The sequence below is a fragment of the Ranitomeya variabilis genome, chromosome 3, assembly GCF_051348905.1.
Source record: "Ranitomeya variabilis isolate aRanVar5 chromosome 3, aRanVar5.hap1, whole genome shotgun sequence".
NCBI classification, from domain to species: domain Eukaryota; kingdom Metazoa; phylum Chordata; class Amphibia; order Anura; family Dendrobatidae; genus Ranitomeya; species Ranitomeya variabilis.
Window position 1 is genome coordinate 495867739 of NC_135234.1, and position 22666 is coordinate 495890404.

Here is a 22666-nt window from a genome sequence, read left to right on the forward strand (position 1 = left end):
ATGGAAACAGTGGATGGGTCACCTTTAATCTCTGGGCCTGTGGATCAGGAGACTGTACCCCTTGAAATTTTGTTGGAGCCTAATCATCAGGAGCAACTTTCTTTCTTGCTAATTTCTTCTCCTCATTTTCCTGTGATTTTAGGCATTCCTTGGTTGCATTCTCAGAACCCAATTATCAACTGGGAAACCAAGGAGATTATCTTTCCAACAAGGAGCAACTCAGCGTTAACAGAAGCTGTCCCTGAGTCCACGGCTACGGAACATGTACAGGTATTTTCTTTACCTCCAGCATATAGAGAGTTCTCTGACATCTGTGACAAGAAGAATGCAGATCAGCTTCCTCCACACAGGCATTATGACTGTCCCATTGAGCTGCTTCCTGGGGCAGCTATTCCTTTTGGTAACGTATACCCTTTGGCGGCACCTGAGCGCTTCAAGCCTTAAAGGAGTATATTGATGAAAATTTGGCCAAAGGCTTCATACGTACTTCTTCCTCACCAGCAGGGGCACCTATATTTTTTGTAAAAAAGAAGGATGGGACCCTGAGACCCTGTGTTGACTATCGGGAACTCAATAAGGTAACCGTACGAAACCGTTACCCTTTGCCTCTGATTCCCGAATTACTGGAAAGAGTCTGCCATGCTAAGGTGTTCTCTAAACTGGATCTTCGTGGGGCTTATAATTTGGTGCGTATTCGTCCAGGGGATGAGTGAAAGACAGCATTCCGATGCCGGTATGGACACTTTGAATATCTTGTGATGCCCTTCGGGCTTTCTAATGCCCCTGCAACGTTTCAACACCTTGCTAATAACATTTTCAGAGATTTGTTGGACCAGTTTGTGGTGATCTATTTGGACGATATTCTAATCTTTTCTGACTCTCTACAGGAACATGAAGAACATGTCAAAGCTGTTTTAAGACGTCTGAAAGAGAACCATCTGTATATTAAACTGGAGAAATGCGAGTTCCATCATTCTGAGATACAGTTCTTAGGTTATATAATCTCTCCCCAGGGGCTGAACATGGAATCTGGTAAGATTCAGGCTATCCTTGACTGGCCGGTACCCAAGAACATTAAGGAGGTCCAACGTTTTATTGGTTTTGCAAATTTCTACAGACGCTTCATTCAAAATTTTTCTGATATTGTCCGTCTTCCTTGACAAAGAAGGAAAAGCCCTTTAAGTGGTCATCACAGGCTCAAGAAGCTTTTGATTGGCTTAAGATTTGTTTCACATCAGCACCGCTGTTGATACACCCAGATCCAACACTTTCATTCATTGTGGAGGTGGACGCTTCTGATAATGCTTTGGGGGCTATTCTCTCCCAAAGAACTGGAGAGAAGGGTCTGCTACATCCTTGTGCTTTCTTTTCCCATAGACTAACCTCAGCAGAGAAGAATTACGACGTGGGAGACAAGGAATTGCTGGCTATTATTGCGGCTTTCAAAGAATGGAGGCATCATCTGCAAGGAGCTGCACAACAGATCATAGTGCTAACTGACCATCGCAATTTAGAGTTCCTTAGATCCGCTAGATGTCTTTCTCCTCGTCAGGCTCGTTGGAACTTATTTTTAAATCAATTTAACTTTGTTATCTCGTACAGTCCAGGTTCTCGTAATGGGAAGGCTGATGCTTTATCCCGAATCCATGCTGCAGATTCTGTACCTGGAGCCCCGTCCAAGACCATTCTATCTGATGCCAATTTCATCGGAGTTATCCACGATCAGGACTTGTGGAAGGAGTGCAGGGAGGCCTATGACGGTGATGTATTTCTGGCCAACCCACCTGTGGATATTAATCTTGTCTTTAAGGGTGGCATGTGGTTCAGAGATCGACGTATCTATGTCCCTGAGGTCGTCCGTCTGCAGATCCTCAAGTTGGTACATGACTCCAAGTTGGCTGGTCACAGGGGAGTACAGAAGACACAAGAGTTCCTGAGCCGATTCTTCTGGTGGCCAACTTGCCTGAAGGATACCAAGGACTATGTTCTCTCTTGCGAGGTATGTGCCCGTTACAAGACTCCTCATGTGGCACCTACGGGTCTTCTACAACCATTACCTGTTCTGTCCTGCCCTTTTGGGTCTATATCAATGGACTTTATTGTGGAGCTGCCTACATCGGGGGGCATGAATACAATCATGGTGGTAGTTGATCGCCTGACTAAAGCTGCTCATTTTGCTCCATATAAATCAGCCGATGGTATTATCCCAAAATTTTATATCAAGAACTTATATAGGATAAAATATAACTTTTACTTATAAATTTAAAAGCCAAAAGCTCACATAAAAAAGTGCAAGGGGCATATTACAAACAGACACACAAATAACTGTGAACAAAAATTAGCGCTGAAAATCCTTCTCGGAACACTGTATCACTATAACCCTTATAAATTATTCAGGAATAGGGTACAATAGCGCAGAAACCTCTCTGATCTCTAATACCTTATAACATAGGCATAGAGTATCATTATCAGCAAAAAAATAGGGACCTTAAATATATGGCACCACTAAGAGGTTTTTATAATCCCAATATCGCAGAAAAAAACATTTATATTTATATACTGCAGATCTGGGATACAACTATGGATTCAAACTTTGCCAGAATTATATCAGTATTCAGTCCATCCAGGACTGTTCCACATTCTTATTAGGCCCACTAATAGAATCCATTAGTCGTGGCTGGTTTATGCAGGAATAATAAGGAACAATCTCACCCGCATTGTATTCTATTATGCTGATGGCGGTGGATGTTCTCCCCCACTGTCCCGACGCGTTTCGTTTATAACTCCTCAGGGGATATCATCTGGGTTAATCTAACATGTTCGCCCAGCCGACGCTGCCAGTCCATGCGCGTATTATGTATATGTATATTTTCAGCGCTAATTTTTGTTCACAGTTATTTGTGTGTCTGTCTGTAATATGCACCTTGCACTTTTTTATGTGAGCTTTTGGCTTTTAAATTTATAAGTAAAAGTTATATTTTATCATTTTGCTCCATGCACCGGCCTCCCCTCAGCTAAAGATACAGTGAACTTGGTTATACAGAATCTCTTTCGGTTGCATGGAGTTCCGGATGAGATCATCTCTGACCGTGGAGTACAGTTCACTTCAAGATTCTGGAAGGGGTTTTGCTCTGCACTCAATATTAATGCCTGTCTCTCTTCTGCTTACCATCCCCAGACAAATGGTCAGACTGAGTATACCAACCAGACGCTGGAACAATATCTAAGATGTTATGTCAGCCATCTCCAGGATGATTGGCTGGATTTGCTGCCGTTAGCCGAATTTTCATATAATAATTCTCAGAGCACCTCCACTAAATTTACACCTTTCTTTGCCAATCTGGGTTACCATCCGTGTATTTTACCTAGGTCTCCAATTAATTCTCCGGTTCCGGCAGTGGAGGAAAGGCTGACTGCGATGAGACAAGATCTGGAGGTTCTGAAGGAATCCCTGACCACAGCTCAAGAACGTTATAAGAGATCGGCTGATAGATTCCGTAAACCTGCACCCATGTTCAAGGTAGGAGATTCCGTGTGGTTAGCAACTAAGAATCTGAAGTTAAACATTCCTTCACAAATACTTGGACAGAAATTCATTGGCCCTGTCAAGATCAATGGTATTGTGACCTCTGTGGCCTGCCGGCTGAAGCTGCCTAGGACTATGAAGGTACACCTAGTTTTTCATGTATCTTTACTAAAGCCTGTATCTCCTAATACCTTCCAGGGACGTGTTGTGCCACCTCCGCAGCCTGTGGTGATTGATGGGCAAGAACAATTTGTGGTGGAGGAAATTATTGATTCCAGGATTCGCAGGAATCGGCTCCAATATCTGATAAGATGGCAGGGATATCCCCCTGAGGAAGACTCTTGGGAACCTGTGGAAAACATCAATGCCCAACAGAAGATTTCTCATTTTCATCAGAGATTCCCTGAGAAACCAGGTCCAGGATCGTCCTGAGGCCGATTCTAAGGAGGGAGTAATGTCAGGACTCTGAACATTTTTTACCTTTTGTGCATTACTGCCCTTTTCCAAGATGGCGTCTTTGGTCTCATGTGCACTGTGTCTTCCTGCTATAAAACTCCACCCCAGCCTTCAGTCTGTGCTAGAGTATTCTGCCTTGCATCCAGCCCCTTACCTCTGATTACTCCCTGGCTATATACCTGCTCCTGTGAACCTGTGTGGTGATCCTGCTACTCTGCTCTGAGTTCCTGATGCACACACCAGTTTCCAGTAATCCTCCTTCATCTGCTGCTCGTGTTTACTTCCATCTGCATTTGCAGGACACGTAAGCTGCTTCTGCTCTGCAAAAACCTGAGTCTATTAACCAGGCCTCCCTGGTTGAGCTAAGATATGATTTGAACTGCCTTATAAGCTTATCTATCTGTGTTTGGACTAAGACAAGGATTTATTCGTGTCAAGTATCCTCAAGAATAACTGTGCTTCATAGACTTTCTGCTTGATTGCATTTTCCTCTGAAGTTTCCTATAGACTGCTAAGCTGCGTTTAATATTGTACACCAAGTGTTGTGGACTGTTGTGAATTCTGTTCTCAAACTCCCTCCGGTGGTTATGAATGGTACTTCGGCGAGTTCTGTCCATGGACTCCCTCTGGTGGCTGTGAGTGGAGCTGCTGGTTCTGAGGTTCCTTCCTCAGCTGACCTCGTTTAGTCCTAGGCTTGCTGCTCTATTTAACTCCACTTAGATCGTTACTTGATGCCAGCTGTCAATGTCCTAGTACTGGTTCAGTTCTCTCTTGGATCTTTCAGATGACCTGTCTACTCCAGCAAAAGCTAAGTCCCTGCTAGCTTATTTGTTTACCATTGTTTTCTTGTCCAGCTTGCTATAATGATTCTGCCTTGCTAGCTGGAAGCTCTGGGATGCAGAGTGGCACCTCCACGCCGTGAGTCGGTGTGGGGTCTCTTTTGCACACTCTGCGTGGTTTTTTGATAGTTTTTTATGCTGACCGCAAAGATACCTTTTCTATCCTCAAGTCTGTTTAGTTAAGTCTGGCCTCCTTTGCTGAATCCTATTTCATTCCTGTGTTTGTGACTTCCATCTTAACTCACAGTCAATATGTGTGGGGGGCTGCCTTTCTCTTTGGGGGAATTTCTCTGAGGCAAGTTAGGCCTTATTTTCTATCTTTAGGGGTAGTTAGCTCTTAGGCTGTGAAGAGGCATCTAGGCAGAGTCAGGTACGCTCCACGGCTATTTCTAGTTGTTGTGATAGTATTAGGGGTTGCGGTCAGCAGAGCTCCCACATCCCAGAGCTTGTCCTGTATTACTAGTTTGCTCATCAGGTCATTCCTCGTGCTCCTAACCACCAGGTCATCATAACAGTACAGCTGGCCAGTAAAGTGTTAATGCATCTCAATAGAGGGATAAAGGAAGTTCTGAGACCATTTTTTTTTTTTTCCTCTGCAGCGTGTTTTGTTTTTCTTTTCCCCTAAATCTCTGGGTGGTTCAGGACACAGGTGTAGATATGGACATTCAAGGTCTGTCCTCTTATGTGGATCAACTCACTGCAAGGGTACAAGGCATTCAAGATTATGTAGTTCAGAACCCGATGTTGGAACCCAGAATTCCAATTCCTGATTTGTTTTCTGGGGATAGATCTAAGTTCCTGAATTTCAAAAATAACTGTAGACTGTTTTTTGCTTTGAAACATCGCTCCTCTGGTGACCCCATTCAGCAAGTAAAGATCATTATTTCTTTGCTACGTGGCAACCCTCAAGACTGGGCATTTTCCCTTGCGCCAGGAGATCCTACATTGCGTAATGTAGATGCGTTTTTTCTGGCGCTTGGGTTGCTTTATGATGAACCAGATTCAGTGGATCAGGCAGAGAAAATCTTGCTGGCTTTGTGTCAGGGTCAGGATGAAGCGGAGGTATATTGTCAGAAGTTTAGAAAGTGGTCTGTGCTTACTCAGTGGAATGAGTGTGCCCTGGTGGCAATTTTCAGAAAGGGTCTTTCTGAAGCCCTTAAGGATGTTATGGTGGGATTCCCCATGCCTGCTGGTCTGAATGAGTCTATGTCCTTGGCCATTCAGATCGATTCTTCTGAGCAGAGGCCTGAGCCTATGCAATGTGATAGGACCTTGACTAGAGCTGAACGGCAAGAATACGGACGTCAGAATGGGCTGTTTTTACTGTGGTGACTCCACTCATGCTATCTCTGATTGTCCTAAACGCACTAAGCGGTTCGCTAGGTCTGCCACCATTGGTACGGTACAGCCAAAATTTGTTTTGTCCGTTACTCTGATTTGCTCTTTGTCATCCTATTCTGTTATGGCATTTGTGGATTCAGGCGCTGCCCTGAATTTGATGGACTTGGAGTTTGCCAGGCGCTGTGGTTTTTTCTTGGAGCCTTTACAGTATCCTATTCCATTGAGAGGAATTGATGCTACGCCTTTGGCCAAGAATAAGCCTCAGTACTGGACTCAATTGACCATGTGCATGGCTCCTGCACATCAGAAGGATGTTCGCTTTTTGGTGTTGCATAATCTGCATGATGTGGTCGTTTTGGGTTTGCCATGGCTACAGGTCCATAATCCAGTATTGGATTGGAAATCAATGTCTGTATCTAGTTGGGGTTGTCAAGGGGTACATGGGGATGTCCCATTGTTGTCAATTTCGTCTTCCCATCCTTTTGAAGTCCCTGAGTTCTTGTCAGATTACCGGGATGTATTTGATGAGCCCAAGTCCAGTGCCCTACCTCCTCATAGGGATTGTGATTGTGCTATTAATTTGATTCCTGGTAGTAAGTTTCCGAAGGGCCGACTGTTCAATTTATCTGTGCCAGAACACGACGCTATGCGGAGTTATGTAAAAGAGTCCTTGGAGAAAGGGCATATTCGCCCGTCGTCGTCACCGTTGGGAGCAGGGTTCTTTTTTGTGGCCAAGAAGGATGGTTCTCTGAGACCTTGTATAGATTACCGCCTTCTCAATAAAATTACCATCAAATTTCAGTACCCTTTGCCGCTACTGTCTGATTTGTTTGCTCGGATTAAGGGGGCTAGCTGGTTCACTAAGATAGATCTTCGAGGGGCGTATAATCTTGTGCGTATTAAACAGGGCGACGAATGGAAAACAGCATTTAATACGCCCGAGGGCCATTTTGAGTACCTGGTGATGCCATTCGGGCTTTCTAATGCTCCATCTGTGTTTCAGTCCTTTATGCATGACATCTTCCGAAAGTACCTGGATCGATTCATGATTGTATATTTGGATGATATTTTGGTCTTTTCGGATGATTGGGAGTCTCATGTGAAGCAGGTCAGAATGGTGTTCCAGGTCCTTCGTGCTAATTCCTTGTTTGTGAAGGGGTCTAAATGTCTCTTTGGAGTTCAGAAGGTTTCATTTTTGGGCTTCATTTTTTCCCCTTCTACTATCGAGATGGATCCTGTTAAAGTTCAGGCCATTTATGATTGGACTCAGCCTACTTCTGTGAAGAGCCTTCAGAAATTCCTGGGCTTTGCTAATTTTTACCGTCGCTTCATCGCTAATTTTTCTAGTGTTGTTAAACCATTGACTGATTTAACCAAGAAAGGTGCGGATGTGGTCAATTGGTCCTCTTCGGCCGTTGAGGCTTTTCAGGAGTTGAAGCGTCGTTTTTCTTCTGCCCCTGTGTTGTGTCAGCCAGATGTTTCCCTCCCGTTTCAGGTCGAGGTGGATGCTTCTGAGATTGGAGCAGGGGCTGTTCTATCTCAAAGAAGTTCTGATGGCTCGGTGATGAAGCCATGTGCTTTCTTTTCTAGAAAGTTTTCGCCTGCTGAGCGCAATTATGATGTGGGCAATCGAGAGTTGTTGGCTATGAAGTGGGCGTTCGAGGAGTGGCGACATTGGCTTGAAGGAGCCAAGCATCGCGTGGTGGTCTTGACGGATCACAAGAATTTGACTTATCTCGAGTCTGCCAAGCGGTTGAATCCTAGACAGGCTCGATGGTCGCTGTTTTTCTCCCACTTCGATTTTGTGGTTTCGTACTTTCCGGGTTCTAAGAATGTGAAGGCTGATGCCCTTTCAAGGAGTTTTGTGCCTGATTCTCCGGGAGTTCCTGAGCCGGCTGGTATTCTCAAAGAGGGGGTAATTTTGTCTGCCATCTCCCCTGATTTGCGGCGGGTGCTGCAGGAGTTTCAGGCTGATAGACCTGACCGTTGCCCAGCGGAGAAACTGTTTGTCCCTGATAGATGGACTAGTAGAGTTATCTCTGAGGTTCATTGTTCGGTGTTGGCTGGTCATCCTGGAATCTTTGGTACCAGGGATTTGGTGGCTAGATCCTTTTGGTGGCCTTCCTTGTCACGGGATGTGCGTTCTTTTGTGCAGTCCTGTGGGACTTGTGCTCGGGCTAAGCCCTGCTGTTCTCGTGCCAGTGGGTTGCTTTTGCCCTTGCCGGTCCTGAAAAGGCCCTGGACGCATATTTCCATGGATTTTATTTCAGATCTCCCTGTCTCTCAAAGAATGTCGGTTATCTGGGTGGTTTGTGATCGCTTCTCTAAGATGGTCCATTTGGTACCTTTGCCTAAATCGCCTTCCTCCTCTGATTTGGTTCCATTGTTTTTCCAGCACGTGGTTCATTTACATGGCATTCCGGAGAACATCGTGTCGGACAGAGGTTCCTAGTTTGCTTCGAGGTTTTGGCGGTCCTTTTGTGCTAAGATGGGCATTGATTTGTCTTTTTCTTCAGCTTTCCATCCTCAGACTAATGGCCAAACCGAACGAACCAATCAGGCTTTGGAGACATATCTGAGATGCTTTGTTTCTGCTGATCAGGATGATTGGGTGTCCTTCTTGCCTTTGGCTGAGTTCGCACCTAATAAATCGGGCCAGCTCGGCCACTTTGGTTTCGCCTTTTTTCTGTAATTCTGGTTTCCACCCTCGTTTTTCTTCAGGACAGGTTGAGCCTTCGGACTGTCCTGGTGTAGATTCTGTGGTGGACAGGTTGCAGCAGATTTGGACTCACGTGGTGGACAATTTGACATTGTCCCAGGAGAAGGCTCAACGTTTCGCTAAACACCGTCGCTGTGTTGGTCCCCGACTTCGTGTTGGGGATTTGGTTTGGTTATAGTCTCGTTATGTTCCTATGAAGGTTTCGTCTCCTAAGTTTAAGCCTCGTTTCATTGGTCCTTATAAGATTTCTGAAATTCTTAATCCTGTGTCATTTCGTTTGGACCTTCCAGCTTCTTTCGCCATCCATAATGTGTTCCATAGGTCGTTATTGCGGAGATATGTGGCTCCTATGGTTCCCTCCGTCGACCCTCCTGCCCCGGTGTTGGTTGAGGGGGAGTTGGAGTATGTGGTGGAGAAGATTTTAGATTCTCGTATTTCGAGACGGAAATTTCAGTACCTAGTCAAGTGGAAAGGTTATGGTCAGGAGGATAATTCCTGGGTGGTTGCCTCTGATGTTCATGCTGCCGATCTTGTTCGTGCCTTTCATTTGGCTCGTCCTGGTCAGCCTGGGGGCTCTGGTGAGGGTTCGGTGACCCCTCCTCAAGGGGGGGTACTGTTGTGAACTCTGTTCTCGAACTCCCTCCGGTGGTTATGAATGGTACTTCGGCGAGTTCTGTCCATGGACTCCCTCTGGTGGCTGTGAGTGGAGCTGCTGGTTCTGAGGTTCCTTCCTCAGCTGACCTCGTTTAGTCCTAGGCTGGCTGCTCTATTTAACTCCACTTAGATCGTTACTTGATGCCAGCTGTCAATGTCCTAGTACTGGTTCAGTTCTCTCTTGGATCTTTCAGATGACCTGTCTACTCCAGCAAAAGCTAAGTCCCTGCTAGCTTATTTGTTTACCATTGTTTTCTTGTCCAGCTTGCTATAATGATTCTGCCTTGCTAGCTGGAAGCTCTGGGATGCAGAGTGGCACCTCCACGCCGTGAGTCGGTGTGGGGTCTCTTTTGCACACTCTGCGTGGTTTTTTGATAGTTTTTTATGCTGACCGCAAAGATACCTTTTCTATCCTCAAGTCTGTTTAGTTAAGTCTGGCCTCCTTTGCTGAATCTTATTTCATTCCTGTGTTTGTGACTTCCATCTTAACTCACAGTCAATATGTGTGAGGGGCTGCCTTTCTCTTTGGGGGAATTTCTCTGAGGCAAGTTAGGCCTTATTTTCTATCTTTAGGGGTAGTTAGCTCTTAGGCTGTGAAGAGGCGTCTAGGCAGAGTCAGGTACGCTCCACGGCTATTTCTATTTGTTGTGATAGGATTAGGGGTTGCGGTCAGCAGAGCTCCCACTTCCCAGAGCTTGTCCTGTATTACTAGTTTGCTCATCAGGTCATTCCTAGTGCTCCTAACCACCAGGTCATCATAACAGTGGACTTGAGTTTCTCTCTGCACCTGTTTGAATCACCGTGTGATAATATAGACTTTACCACTTATAAAACTGTGTCCTGTGGTTGTCTTGTTCCACGCAAAGAGTCTCCTGAGTTGTCCCCTATAATTATTTCAGAGATGGAGGGAGAACTCTCTGTTTGCTAAATCAGAAAAATGTAAAAATGTGTTTTTTCTGTTCATGAAATCTCTTTTTTGGGGTTTATCTTGTCAGCAGTAGTATTTAAGATGGACCCTGGAAAGATACAGGCTATAAATGATTGGGTTCAACCTCGTGATCTTAAGGCTTTGCAGCGTTTTCTGGGATTCGACTATTCGAACTATTATGGAAAATGTATCAACGGTTTTTCACAAATTGCTAAACCACTTACTGACCTTACACATAAGGGGGGAATCTGTTGTGAATTCTGCTTTTGGGCTCCCTCCGGTGGTTGTAGGTGGTAATGCAGTTGCCCCTGAGTTGCAGTCCTGGTCAGGTGTATCTGCTGATTGCAGATCTGACTGGGGTATTTAGACGTGCAGGATTCATTAGTCCTTGCCAGTTGTCAATTGTTGTTGGGAGGTGTAGGACCTCTGCCTGGTTCCTCCTGCCTTTCTGCCAAATCATCAAAGATAAGTGTCTGGTTCTTTTTCCCTGTGGCACACATGTTGTGTGCTTCACAATTCAGTGCTATTCTTTGTGTTTTCTTGTCCAGCTTAGATTGTGTCAGTATTTTCTCAGTCTTGCTGGATTCTCTGGAGTGGCAGATATACATTCCATGTCTTTAGTTAGATTGTGGAACTTTTTGTATTATCTGCTGTGGATATTTTTGGAAGGGTTTTAATACTGACTGCCTAGTTATCTGTCCTATCCTTTCCTATTTAGCTAGAGTGGCCTCTTTTGCCAAATCCTGTTTTCTACCTGCGTGTGTCTATTCTTCTCCTACTCACAGTCATTATTCGTGGGGGGCTGCCTATCCTTTGGGGGTCTGCTCTGAGGCAAGATAGCATTCCCATTTCCATCTATAGGGGTATTTAGTCCTCCGGCTGTGTCGAGGTGTCTAGGGTGTGTTAGGCACACCCCACGGCTACTTCTAGTTGCGGTGTTAGTTCAGGATTGCAGTCAGTACAGGTTCCACCAACTCCAGAGAAAGTTTCATGCGGCTCCAAGGTCACCAGATCATAACAGGAATCTCAAGGTTTGGTCGCTGGGTGCTATCAGGGCTTTTGAAAGATTATATGAGTGTTTTATGTCCGCACCCATTCTGATCCAACCTGATCTCCAAGAACCGTTCATTGTGGAGGTGGATGCTTCGGAGATCAAAGTAGGGGCAGTCTTATCGCAGGGGCCTAAAACTCTGACTAACCTGTGTCCATGTGCTTATGATGTTGGGAATCGGGAGTTACTTGCTGTCAAATTGGCCTTTGAGGAATGGAGGCATTTTTTGGAGGGGGTGGTTCATCCATCAAGAATTTATCTTACATTGAATCGGATAAAAGGTTAACTCCTAGACAGGCCAGATGGTCCTTGTTTTTCTCTCGATTTAATTTTTCTATTACATTCAAGCCAGGTTCTAAAAATGTGAAAGCTGATGCTTTATCTCGTAGTATAGATTCCATTTCTTCTCCAGAACTTCAGTCCTCCATTATTCCTCAGGGTGTTGTGGTGTCTATGATAACCTCGGAGCAGGAAGAGGAGATTCATAAAGCCCAGGCGTTGGCTCCTTCTACTTCCCCAGGTTCCAAATTATTTGTGTGTGTACCTAAAGTTGAAGGTGTTACAGGAATTTCATGATTCCGTTTTAAGTGGCCATCCTGGGGTTACTGTCACAAGGAAAGCCATCGCTAGACTTTTTTGGTGGCCATCCATGCATAAGGATAATAAAGATTTTGTATCTGCTAGTGAAGTCTGTGCACGCACCAAAGTCAGCCATAGCGGGCCAGCTAGGGAATTGGCTCCATTGCCTATTCCAGAAAGACCATGGACTCATTTGTACATGGATTTCATTACGGATTTGCCGCTGTCTGATGGGAAGATTGCTATCTGGGTGGTAGTCGATCGATTCAGCAAACAAGCTCATTTTGTTCCTTTGTCAGGATTACCTAATGCAGAGACACTTTCCAGGTTGTTTATTTCTGAACATTGTGTCTGATAGGGGAGTACAATTTGTCTCTAAGTTTTGGAGAGCTTTTTGCAAGAAACTGGGGATTGACTTGTCATTTTCATCTGCTTATCACCCTGAAACCAATGGTCAGACTGAGAGGACAAATCAGTCTTTGGAACAAATTTTGCTTTGTGGCAGTGCAACAAGTGATTGCAGAGTACAAGGGTACTTGTTCCGAAACGCGTGACGGGGTGTGCGTGTGTACTGGACCTGTTAACCCCTTAAGGTATATCATTCTTATCTATACCCTTGTACTCTGCAATCACTTTTTTTTTTATGGTGCACTACCTTCACTATTTGCCTTATAAGAGTACACAGTGTTTTTACCCCTAATGAATGATTGCACTTCACGTGAGTATACAGCTCTCAGGTTTATAATATATATTTTTTCATATACTTTTTATACGTATATTTTTACATATATAATTTTCACTATTATAATTCCTCACCTATTTTTGTATGCAATACATGGGTTATAGGATTATTGCCTATTAGGGGTTACTGAATAATTATTTATATATTTATTACTTTTTTGTATGTTTTATATTTTGGTCCTACATATGTGCACATTGTTTTTAACATTTTTTAATATATTTTTTACATTTTCGGAAAGATGTTTGCCACATTGTAATCAATAAAGATACATATATATTTTTCACATATTTCTCTGTCTGGGCTCCCTTGTTTATCCATTGCTCCGTGTTGGCTGTTGTAGAAACTTGGGGATGTCTGGAGGGAGGTTCAAAAGAATAGTGGAACTGCCCAGATTCGCCAAAAATGTAAGGCTGATAGAAGACGGTCGGTGGGTCCTGCTTTTAAGATTTGGGATAAGGTTTGGTTGTCGACTAGGAACATTAAACTTAAAGTGCCATCTGCGAAGTTGGGTCCAAAATGTATTGGTCCGTATGAGATCCTAGAGGTGATCAATCCTGTGGCATTTAGGTTAAAGCTTCCCCCATCCCTTCACATCCCTAACGTATTCCATAAATTCCTATTAAAGGAGTATGTCCCTTCTGCATTGTCTCCCTGATCCCTGCCTCCTCCGATTTCAGTAGACGGTGGCCTGGAGTATGAGATTCAGAGGATTGTGGATTCTCAGAGGGTCCAAAATTCTCTCCAGCACCTCATCCACTGGAGGGAATATGGACCAGAGGAGAGATCCGGGATCCCTGCTCGAGATGTGAAGTCCAATCGGTTAGTCAGGGCCTTCCATCTAAAATTTCCTGGGGAAACCTGGGGGTCCTGTGGCCCCCCTAGAAGAGGGGGTACTGTCACGGTTCCACCCCTCAGGGTGTCTGGGATGCAGTTACTGACAGCTCGGCCATCCAATATGGTACAGGGGCATGCTGAAGCTGTCAGTTGTCTCAGGTGTTCACTGTCCTGGGTAATTGTCATGCCTATTTAACTGACCAGCTTCTCAGAGACCACTGCCAGACTTACATTTATCTTGTGAGGTTTGTGCTTTGTGCTCCCTTGTGCCTTGAGTTCTATATGTTTGATCTGTTGCCTGACCATGGACTTTGATCTGACCATCAGCCTGTTTAACCCCTTCAGCTCTGATCCCTGATCTTCCCGATACTCTGACCTTGGAACGATACCTGACTACGCTACGCTTTTGTCTCTTCCTTCTGTTTATGACATACCCTCCTGGCTTCTGACCTTGGACTCCCTGACCACTCTGACTCACGGCTTAGCCGTGAGAAGTGACTAGCGTCACAGGCTACATATAAAAGGTCTTCGATTAGAGAACGTGATAGACTGCCCTAGACAGATGTGTTTTTAGGGAGCGCCTAAAACTGTAAGTTGTGGTTAGTCCTCATTTCTTGGGGTAGAGCACTCCAAAGAATTGGTGCAGCTTGGGAAAAGTCTTTTAGCCAGGAATAAAGAAATAAGGGAGGAGATGTAGGTGGGTTCCGCACTGTGGAGAGCTTTCGGGGTGAGAACAAGCAACTTAAATTGGATCCTATAATGTATGGGCAGCCAGTACAACGACTGGTACAGAGGGGAGGCGTCCGAGTACCGATTAGCCCAATAGATGACCCTGGCTGCTGCATTAAGGATAGACTGAACAAGAGGAAATTGAGTGAGAGGGAGGTCAATTAATAGAGAATTACAGTAGTCAAGGCGGGAGTGGTTCAGGGCAACAGTGAGGGTTTTTGTTTCCATACTCCAAGGTATTTGCTCTTTTGGTTTTTATCTTAGTTTCTGTTGCCAATATGTGTGCCAGCCCATTCTTCAATTTTAACATTTAGAGCAGGGGTCTCAAACACGTGGGGATGAGGGGACCATGTGTCTCGCCCCCAGGCGAGGGCAATGGGGTACTTGGTACCGGGTCCTTTGGTTCGGGGGATGTCACGGTGGCCCGACCCGGTCCGTAGCCCTTTGAGGGGGCGTCCAACAAAAGTAATAGTCTTTATGGGAATAGTGTTCGTGACGCCACCTGTGGTATTTGGTCAGGGTGACCGACGCTGCGGTGAGGGGTCCGCTGGGGTGATGTTATGGCAGCTAGATGGTATACCTTCCCACAGGTGAAGTGTATCCCCAGGGCTTCCCAGAAGTGTAGGTGGTGAAGGTGGACGATGTGAGGCGCAGAGAATAACGAGGACACAAGGTTGCAGTCTCTTTACCTTTACTGGCGGCTTCAGCATCCACAGTCCAGGGTACGGACCACAGGGTAGGCAGAGTCCGGCCGGTCTGAAGGCAAATCCAGAGTCCCCTTATCCAGGTGGAAATCAGTAGCCTTCCTCTAGCGCCTGTGTGTTGTAGTACCTCCCTGCTGAGCTTCTCGGTAAGGTCCTCACAACTGTTGTAGATGTTCTAGATGTTATTTCTTCCTCTCTGTCCCCCAGATGGTATGGATAGGACAAACCCGTATGACTCATGGCCTGAGGCTTGTTTATAGGGACCCTATAGATGCCCCGACCCCCACAAGTTGCCACCGTGTCTCCTAGGTATTAAGGTCGGGCAGCCAACTTGAAATTGACTGTCCTGTCGGTCTCTGGAGCAAGGCTTGGAGACTGTTGCTTCCTCGGTGTTCCGGCCACGCGCCTCAGAAGGAGGCAGCCTATTACAGGGCAGAACTCCTTCTGGTGTTATCTCCTTGTGCTAAGACTTCGTGTCTCACCCTCTACAACACAATTCTCTTTGTGTCCTTTCTTAGGATGCTGCCGCACGTGGGGCAGGCGCAGCTCCGTATCTTTCTGTCTTGCTAGGCCTCCGACAGGATCCCACCCCTGTCAGGGACCCTCTGTCTGCAGCTCCGATGTTCCTCCTTTCCCACTGTCTGCCTGACAGGTGTTGCCTGGGCAAAGCCCAGTCAGCTTCTCTCTAACTTTCTATCCAGCCCACCAGCTTTACCCTTCTGTGAGGAGTGCCCTAGTAGATAGGAGCAAGGCTCCCCCTGGTGGTCTGGAGTGTGAAGTGTGGTGTATGCTTTGTGATACCTGGTAGGAAGATCTCCTTTGTTGCCATCAGACGTAATATCACTCCCCCTGGTGGAAGAATGACATTACTGCAACGACCAGGACTCTGGGGCGCTGCACATGCATACCAGAATAGTGATGAGAGGGCTATGCATACCGGGATGGGGATGAGGGGGCCATGCATACCAGAATAGGGATGAGGAGGCCATGCATACCAGGATGGGGATGAGGGGGCCATGTATACCAGGATGGGGATGAGGAGGTCATGCATACCAGTATATGGAAAAGGGGGCCATGCATACCAGGATAGGAATGAGGAGGACATGCATACCAGAATGGGGATGAGGGGGCCATGCACACCAGGATGTGGATGAGGGGACCATGCATACCAGGATAGGTATAAGGAAGCCATGCATACCAGGATAGGGATGGGGATGGGCGCTATGCATACCAAGATAGGGATGAGGAGGCCATGCAAACCAGGATGGGAATGAGGGGGCCATGCATACCAGGATGGGAATGAGGGGACAATGCATACCAGGATAGTGATGAGGAGGCCATGCACACCAGGATAGGGATGAGGGAGCCATGCATACCAGGATGGGGATGAGGAGGCCATACATACCAGGATAGGGATTAGGGGGCCATGCATACCAGGATAGGGAAAAGTGGGGCATGCATACCAGAATGAGGATGAGGGGACCATGCATACCATGATAGGGATAACGAGACCATGCATACCAGGATAGGGATGTGGGGGCCATGCACACCAGGATGGGGATGAGGGGGCCATGCATACCAGGATAGGGATGAGGAGGCCATGTATACCAGTATAGAGAAAAGGGGGCCATGCATACCAGGATAGGGATGTGGGGGCCATGCATACCAGGATGGGGATGAGGGGGCCATGCATACCAGGATAGGGATGAGGAGGCCATGTATACCAGTATAGAGAAAAGGGGGCCATGCATACCAGGATAGGGAAGAGGGGGCCATGCATACCAGGATGGGGATGAGGAGGCCATGCATACCAGGATGGGAATGAGGGGACAATGCATACCAGGATAGTGATGAGGAGGCCATGCACACCAGGATAGGGATGAGGGAGCCATGCATACCAGGATGGGGATGAGGAGGCCATACATACCAGGATAGGGATTAGGGGGCCATGCATACCAGGATAGGGAAAAGTGGGGCATGCATACCAGAATGAGGATGAGGGGACCATGCATACCATGATAGGGATAACGAGACCATGCATACCAGGATAGGGATGTGGGGGCCATGCATACGAGGATGGGGATGAGGGGGCCATGCATACCAGGATAGGGATGAGGAGGCCATGTATACCAGTATAGAGAAAAGGGGGCCATGCATACCAGGATAGGGATGTGGGGGCCATGCATACCAGGATGGGGATGAGGGGGCCATGCATACCAGGATAGGGATGAGGAGGCCATGTATACCAGTATAGAGAAAAGGGGGCCATGCATACCAGGATAGGGAAGAGGGGGCCATGCATACCAGGATGGGGATGAGGAGGCCATACATACCAGTATGGGGATGGGGTCATTCATACTAGGATAGGGATGAGAGAGTCATGCATACCAGGATGGAGATGAGGGGGTCATGCATACAGAATGGGGATGAGGGGACCATGCATACCAACCAGGATAGGGATGAGGAGGCCATACATACCAAGATGGGGATGGGAGTCATGCATACCAGAATAGGGATGAGAAGGCCATGCATTCTAGGATGGGGATAAGGAGGCCATGCATACCATTAAAGGGATGAGGGGCCATGCATACCAGGATAGGGATGGGAGGACCATACATATCAGGATGAGGATGAGGTGGCCATGCATACAGGATGGGGATGAGAAGGCCATGCATTCCAGGATGGGGATGAAGAGGCCATGCATTCCAGGATGGGGATGAGGGGACCATGCATACTATTATAGGGATGAGGGGCCATGCATACCAGGATAGGGATGAGAGGGCCATGCATACCAGGATAGAGATGAGAGCGCCATACATACCGGGATGGGGATGGGGAGGCAATGCATACATGATGGGGATGACGGGACCATGCATACCAGGATAGGGATGAGGAGGCCATGCATACCAGGATAGGGATGAGAGGGCCATGCATACCGCGATAGAGATGAGGGGGCCATGCATACAACAATGGGGATGAGGAGGCCATGCAAAGAAGGACGGGGATGAGGGGGCCATGCATACCAGGATAGGCATGAGGATGGGTGTTATGCACTATGCATACCAGGATAGGGATAAGGGGGCCATGCATAGCAGGATGGGGATGGGGGTCATGCATACCATGATAGGGATGAGGAGGCATTGCATACCAGGATGGGGATGAGGGGGCCATGCACACCATGATGGGGATGGGCACTATGCATACCAGGATAGGGTTGAGGGGACCATGCATACCAGAATGGGGATGAGGGAGTCATGCATACCAGGATGGGGATGAGGGGGCCATGCATGCCAGGAGAGGGATGAGGATGGGTGCTATGCATACCAGGATAGGGATGAGGGTTCATGTATAACTGGATTGGGACATATCAACAATATGGGGACCTGGATGTGGCCTTAACTACAATATTGGGACCTGGATGGGGATCTAACTACAATATGAGGACCTGGATATGGGGACATGACTACAATATGATAGCCTGGAAGGGGACATAACTACAATTTGGGGACCTGGATATGGGGACATGACTACAATATGAGAATCTGGATGGAGATATACCGTAACCATAATATGGGGACCTGGATGGAGACATGACTACAATATGGGGACATGGTTATGGGAAAACACACCAAAAACAGGCAGAGATGCTTACCTGTCTGAATAGGCCTCAATACAAATGCACAAGCAGGGTGCAGCGGACCCAAATAAAATAGCAAATGCACAGGTGCAATACCTAATGAAACAGCCAGCCTTCAATCAGGGATTGGCCGTGTGGTACACCAATGCACTAAGATAAAAACTGTATGTGGCGTGTTCACACAAGGAATGCAAGCATCTGGCTCAAGCCTATTAATGACGCCCTATGGCGGGCTGCCCAGTGCTAAAATGCATCCTGTGTGAACAGAGGCCACAGTATACAGAACCATTTGGGCCCAACTGCACCCTGCAAAAAAATATACGTGCAAAACAAAACATATAAATATATGTAAGGTATTGGTTGATATTCTGGCCATAATATGGAAACTGGCAACCCACGTCAAGGGTCCTTACTTTTTGCCAGTCCTACACTAACATGAAAAACACCAAAAAAGGAACAATTCAAGAAAACACACCAAAAACAGGCAGAGATGCTTACCTGTCTGAATAGGCCTCAATACAAATGCACAAGCAGGGTGCAGCGGACCCAAATAAAATAGCAAATGCACAGGTGCAATACCTAATGAAACAGCCAGCCTTCAATCAGGGATTGGCCGTGTGGTACACCAATGCACTAAGTTAAAAACTGTATGTGGCGTGTTCACACAAGGAATGCAAGCATCTGGCTCAAGCCTATTAATGACGCCCTATGGCGGGCTGCCCGGTGCTAAAATGCATCCTGTGTGAACAGAGGCCACAGTATACAGAACCATTTGGGCCCAACTGCACCCTGCAAAAAAATATACGTGCAAAACAAAACATATAAATATATGTAAGGTATTGGTTGATATTCTGGCCATAATATGGAAGCTGGCAACCCACGTCAAGGGACCTTACTTTTTGCCAGTCCTACACTAACATGAAAAACACCAAAAAAGGAACAATTCAAGAAAACACACCAAAAACAGGCAGAGATGCTTACCTGTCTGAATAGGCCTCAATACAAATGCACAAGCATACTGTGGCCTCTGTTCACACAGGATGCATTTTAGCACTGGGCAGCCCGCCATAGGGCGTCATTAATAGGCTTGAGCCAGATGCTTGCATTCCTTGTGTGAACACGCCACATACAGTTTTTATCTTAGTGCATTGGTGTACCACACGGCCAATCCCTGATTGAAGGCTGGCTGTTTCATTAGGTATTGCACCTGTGCATTTGCTATTTTATTTGGGTCTGCTGCACCCTGCTTGTGCATTTGAATTGAGGCCTATTCAGACAGGTAAGCATCTCTGCCTGTTTTTGGTGTGTTTTCTTGAATTGTTCCTTTTTTGGTGTTTGACATGGTTATGGGGACATGACTGCAATATGAGAGCCTGGAAGGGGAAATAACTACAATATGGGGACCTGGATGGAGACATGACTATAATATGGAGACATTGATATGGGGATATAACTATGTCACGATTCCTCACCTCTGCCACCAATATGTCACGGATTAGGGTGACTTTAGGCCAACAGACCGCTATCACATGTGCAGGGGGACTTATCTTAGTTATCCCTCCACTGCTACAATGTGATAAAAAAACACACACAAGGCTATTGACCTCTTAGTTTACAGCAGGTGCTTATTTTAGGTATCCCGCTGCTCTTCAATATACCACGAACTGCAGGGATCTATGAATATCCTGCTTACAGTTCCACTTAAACCTTGCAGCTCTCTGGCGCCCACCTTACCCTCAGGTCAGATTAGGTACTGCACCTAGGATAATTAGTCGCCAGAAAGGCTGCCTGCTATGTACTGGCTTTTGGGCATGCTGCAGTGACGCGATAGACTACTCCCGCTCAGGCAGGAACAATAATTATCACCGCCGCAGTCGCTACCACGACACCCAAAGGCCTGCACATGGTATTGCTGCCACCAGCTTCGATTAAACGGGTCCGAAGCTAACCCAACACAGTAGCGTAATTCCCTTCAGAAGACTTAGGGTACGTTTTAGAGCAGGAAGAACGAACTAGTATTAAATATTATACTCCATAAAGTTTAGGCAGTGTTTATAGGAAAAATATTACAAGGATGTTACAAAATGAGACAATTGCAAATATACAAGGTAATTATAAAATAAAAGGATTAAATGAGAAAAGATAACACTCACATGTTCTCAGTCCATTTCAGGCAACCAGGCTAGTGGGTGGAGTTCCCATACGTCCCAATGCATCAGGCTAGCAGTCAGGGCTTCCCAGGTAAAAACTAAAAGGTAAAAAGGGCTGGCTTATCCAGACCCTCCTCTCTCTTCAGTCTCAGTAGATTTCACACAAGTTGGTCTAATGCCGGTATCTCTGCTACAGAACACGTCAGAATCATAACACACCCAGCATTCATCTCGTATTAACGTTGGCATTCTAAGGAGATCAAATATGTCCTATTTGTGATGCATAATTACAGAGAAATACCTACTTTTTACCTGATGGAGTTAGAAGCTCATGTTTAGAGTGGCTGATAAGTCCGCCGATGGACTATACCAATATGTATTTATCATTCTCCTATCTTAAATCGTTTGCCTAATATCTTACAATAACAGAACAAAGAACCACATGGTTTAAAAGGGAGATTTGTGCCTATTTAAGCGTAATGAACCTTCCTTGGATTGGGGGCAGGGCAGAGCATTGAGAAGAATAGCTTCACACACTTCAGCAAACAAAACACAGAGTGAAGGGAGGGGTTTTAGCCCACCGCATGGCACTAGCAGGCAAGAGAGACTAACTTAAATTCTATATTTCATACAATATCGTGACACCTCCCCCTTTTGGTGTGTGCTACGGAGGCAGAACCCCTCGGTATGCCTCTATGCGCACCTCAATAGGTTCACCCCGGTGGGACAGTGCATCTGCATTCCCATGCTCCCTGCCTGTTTTGTGTTCAATGGTGAAGTCAAACTGCTGAAGGGCAAGGCTCCAGCTTAGCAACCTGCCGTTGGTTCCACACATGGCGTTTAGCCAGAGCAGAGGGTTGTGGTCAGTCACCACAGTGAAGGCACGGCTGTACAAGTAGGGCTGCAAGCGCTGCAGGGCCCAGACTATAGCCAGGCACTCCTTCTTGATGGTGGAGTAGGCCACTTCCCTCGGCAAAAGTTTCCGGCTCAGGTACAACATGGGGTGCTCTTGTTCCTCCGAGTCAACCTGGCTGAGCACAGCACCGAGGCCAAACTCGCTGGCGTCAGTCTGTACCAAGAACGGTCGACTGCTGTCGACTGCTTTCAACACAGGGGCGTTGCACAGTGCGGTTTTCAACGCCTGGAAGGCCCCCTCACAGCCATCGGTCCAGTTTACGATGTGGGGTAGCTTCTTCCTGGTGAGGTCCATCAAGGGTTTTTCCAGGCTACTATAGTGCTGTACGAAGCGCCTATAGTACCCTGCTGTGCCCAGGAAGGACATCACCTGTTTCTTGGTCCTGGGAGTGGGCCAGTCCACGATCGCGCCCACTTTCTCAGGCTCTGGCTTTAGGGTGCCTCCGCCTACCCGGTGCCCCAGGTAGTGAACCTCCCACATGCCCATCTGGCACTTTCCCGGCTTGATAGTCAGTCCTGCTCGGTGAATTCGCCTGAGCACCTCCTCGAGATGCTGCAGGTGTTCCTCCCAGGAGGGACTGAAGATGGCAATGTCATCCAAGTACGCCACTGCGTACTTCTCCGGTCCCTGAAGCAGGAGGTTGACCATCCGCTGGAAAGTGGCAGGGGCATTCTTCATGCAGAAGGGCATGACCGTGGACTCGTACAGTCCAAAGGGTGTGATAAAGGCGGACTTCTCCTGCACCTCGGGGCTCAGGGGAATCTGACAGTATCCTCGACTCAGATCCATTATTGTCAGGTATTTTGCGCCAGCTATCTTCTCAACCAGCTCCTCGATGCGCGGCATTGGGTGCGTGTCAGA

The 22666-nt window shown here is 46.7% G+C and overlaps 1 protein-coding gene across 1 annotated transcript; it reads left to right on the forward strand.

Moving 5' to 3' along the window:
* The first annotated feature begins 3376 nt into the window (after positions 1-3376).
* Positions 3377-4028, forward strand: LOC143818340 (chromobox protein homolog 5-like). Its single transcript, XM_077299682.1, has 2 exons — positions 3377-3520; positions 3725-4028. The coding sequence occupies exons 1-2, from the start codon at positions 3419-3421 to the stop codon at positions 3956-3958; spliced, it is 336 nt and encodes a 111-aa protein (XP_077155797.1). The 5' UTR covers positions 3377-3418; the 3' UTR covers positions 3959-4028.
* Positions 4029-22666: the final 18638 nt, after the last annotated feature.

Excerpts from the sequence above, each read along its gene's own strand:
- LOC143818340 (XM_077299682.1), top strand. The coding sequence starts at position 3,419 with ATGAGACAAGATCTGGAGGTTCTGAAGGAATCCCTGACCACAGCTCAA. Across the intron at positions 3,521-3,724 it reads AACCTGCACCCATGTTCAAG|GGACGTGTTGTGCCACCTCC; the intron begins GTAGGAGATTCC and ends AATACCTTCCAG.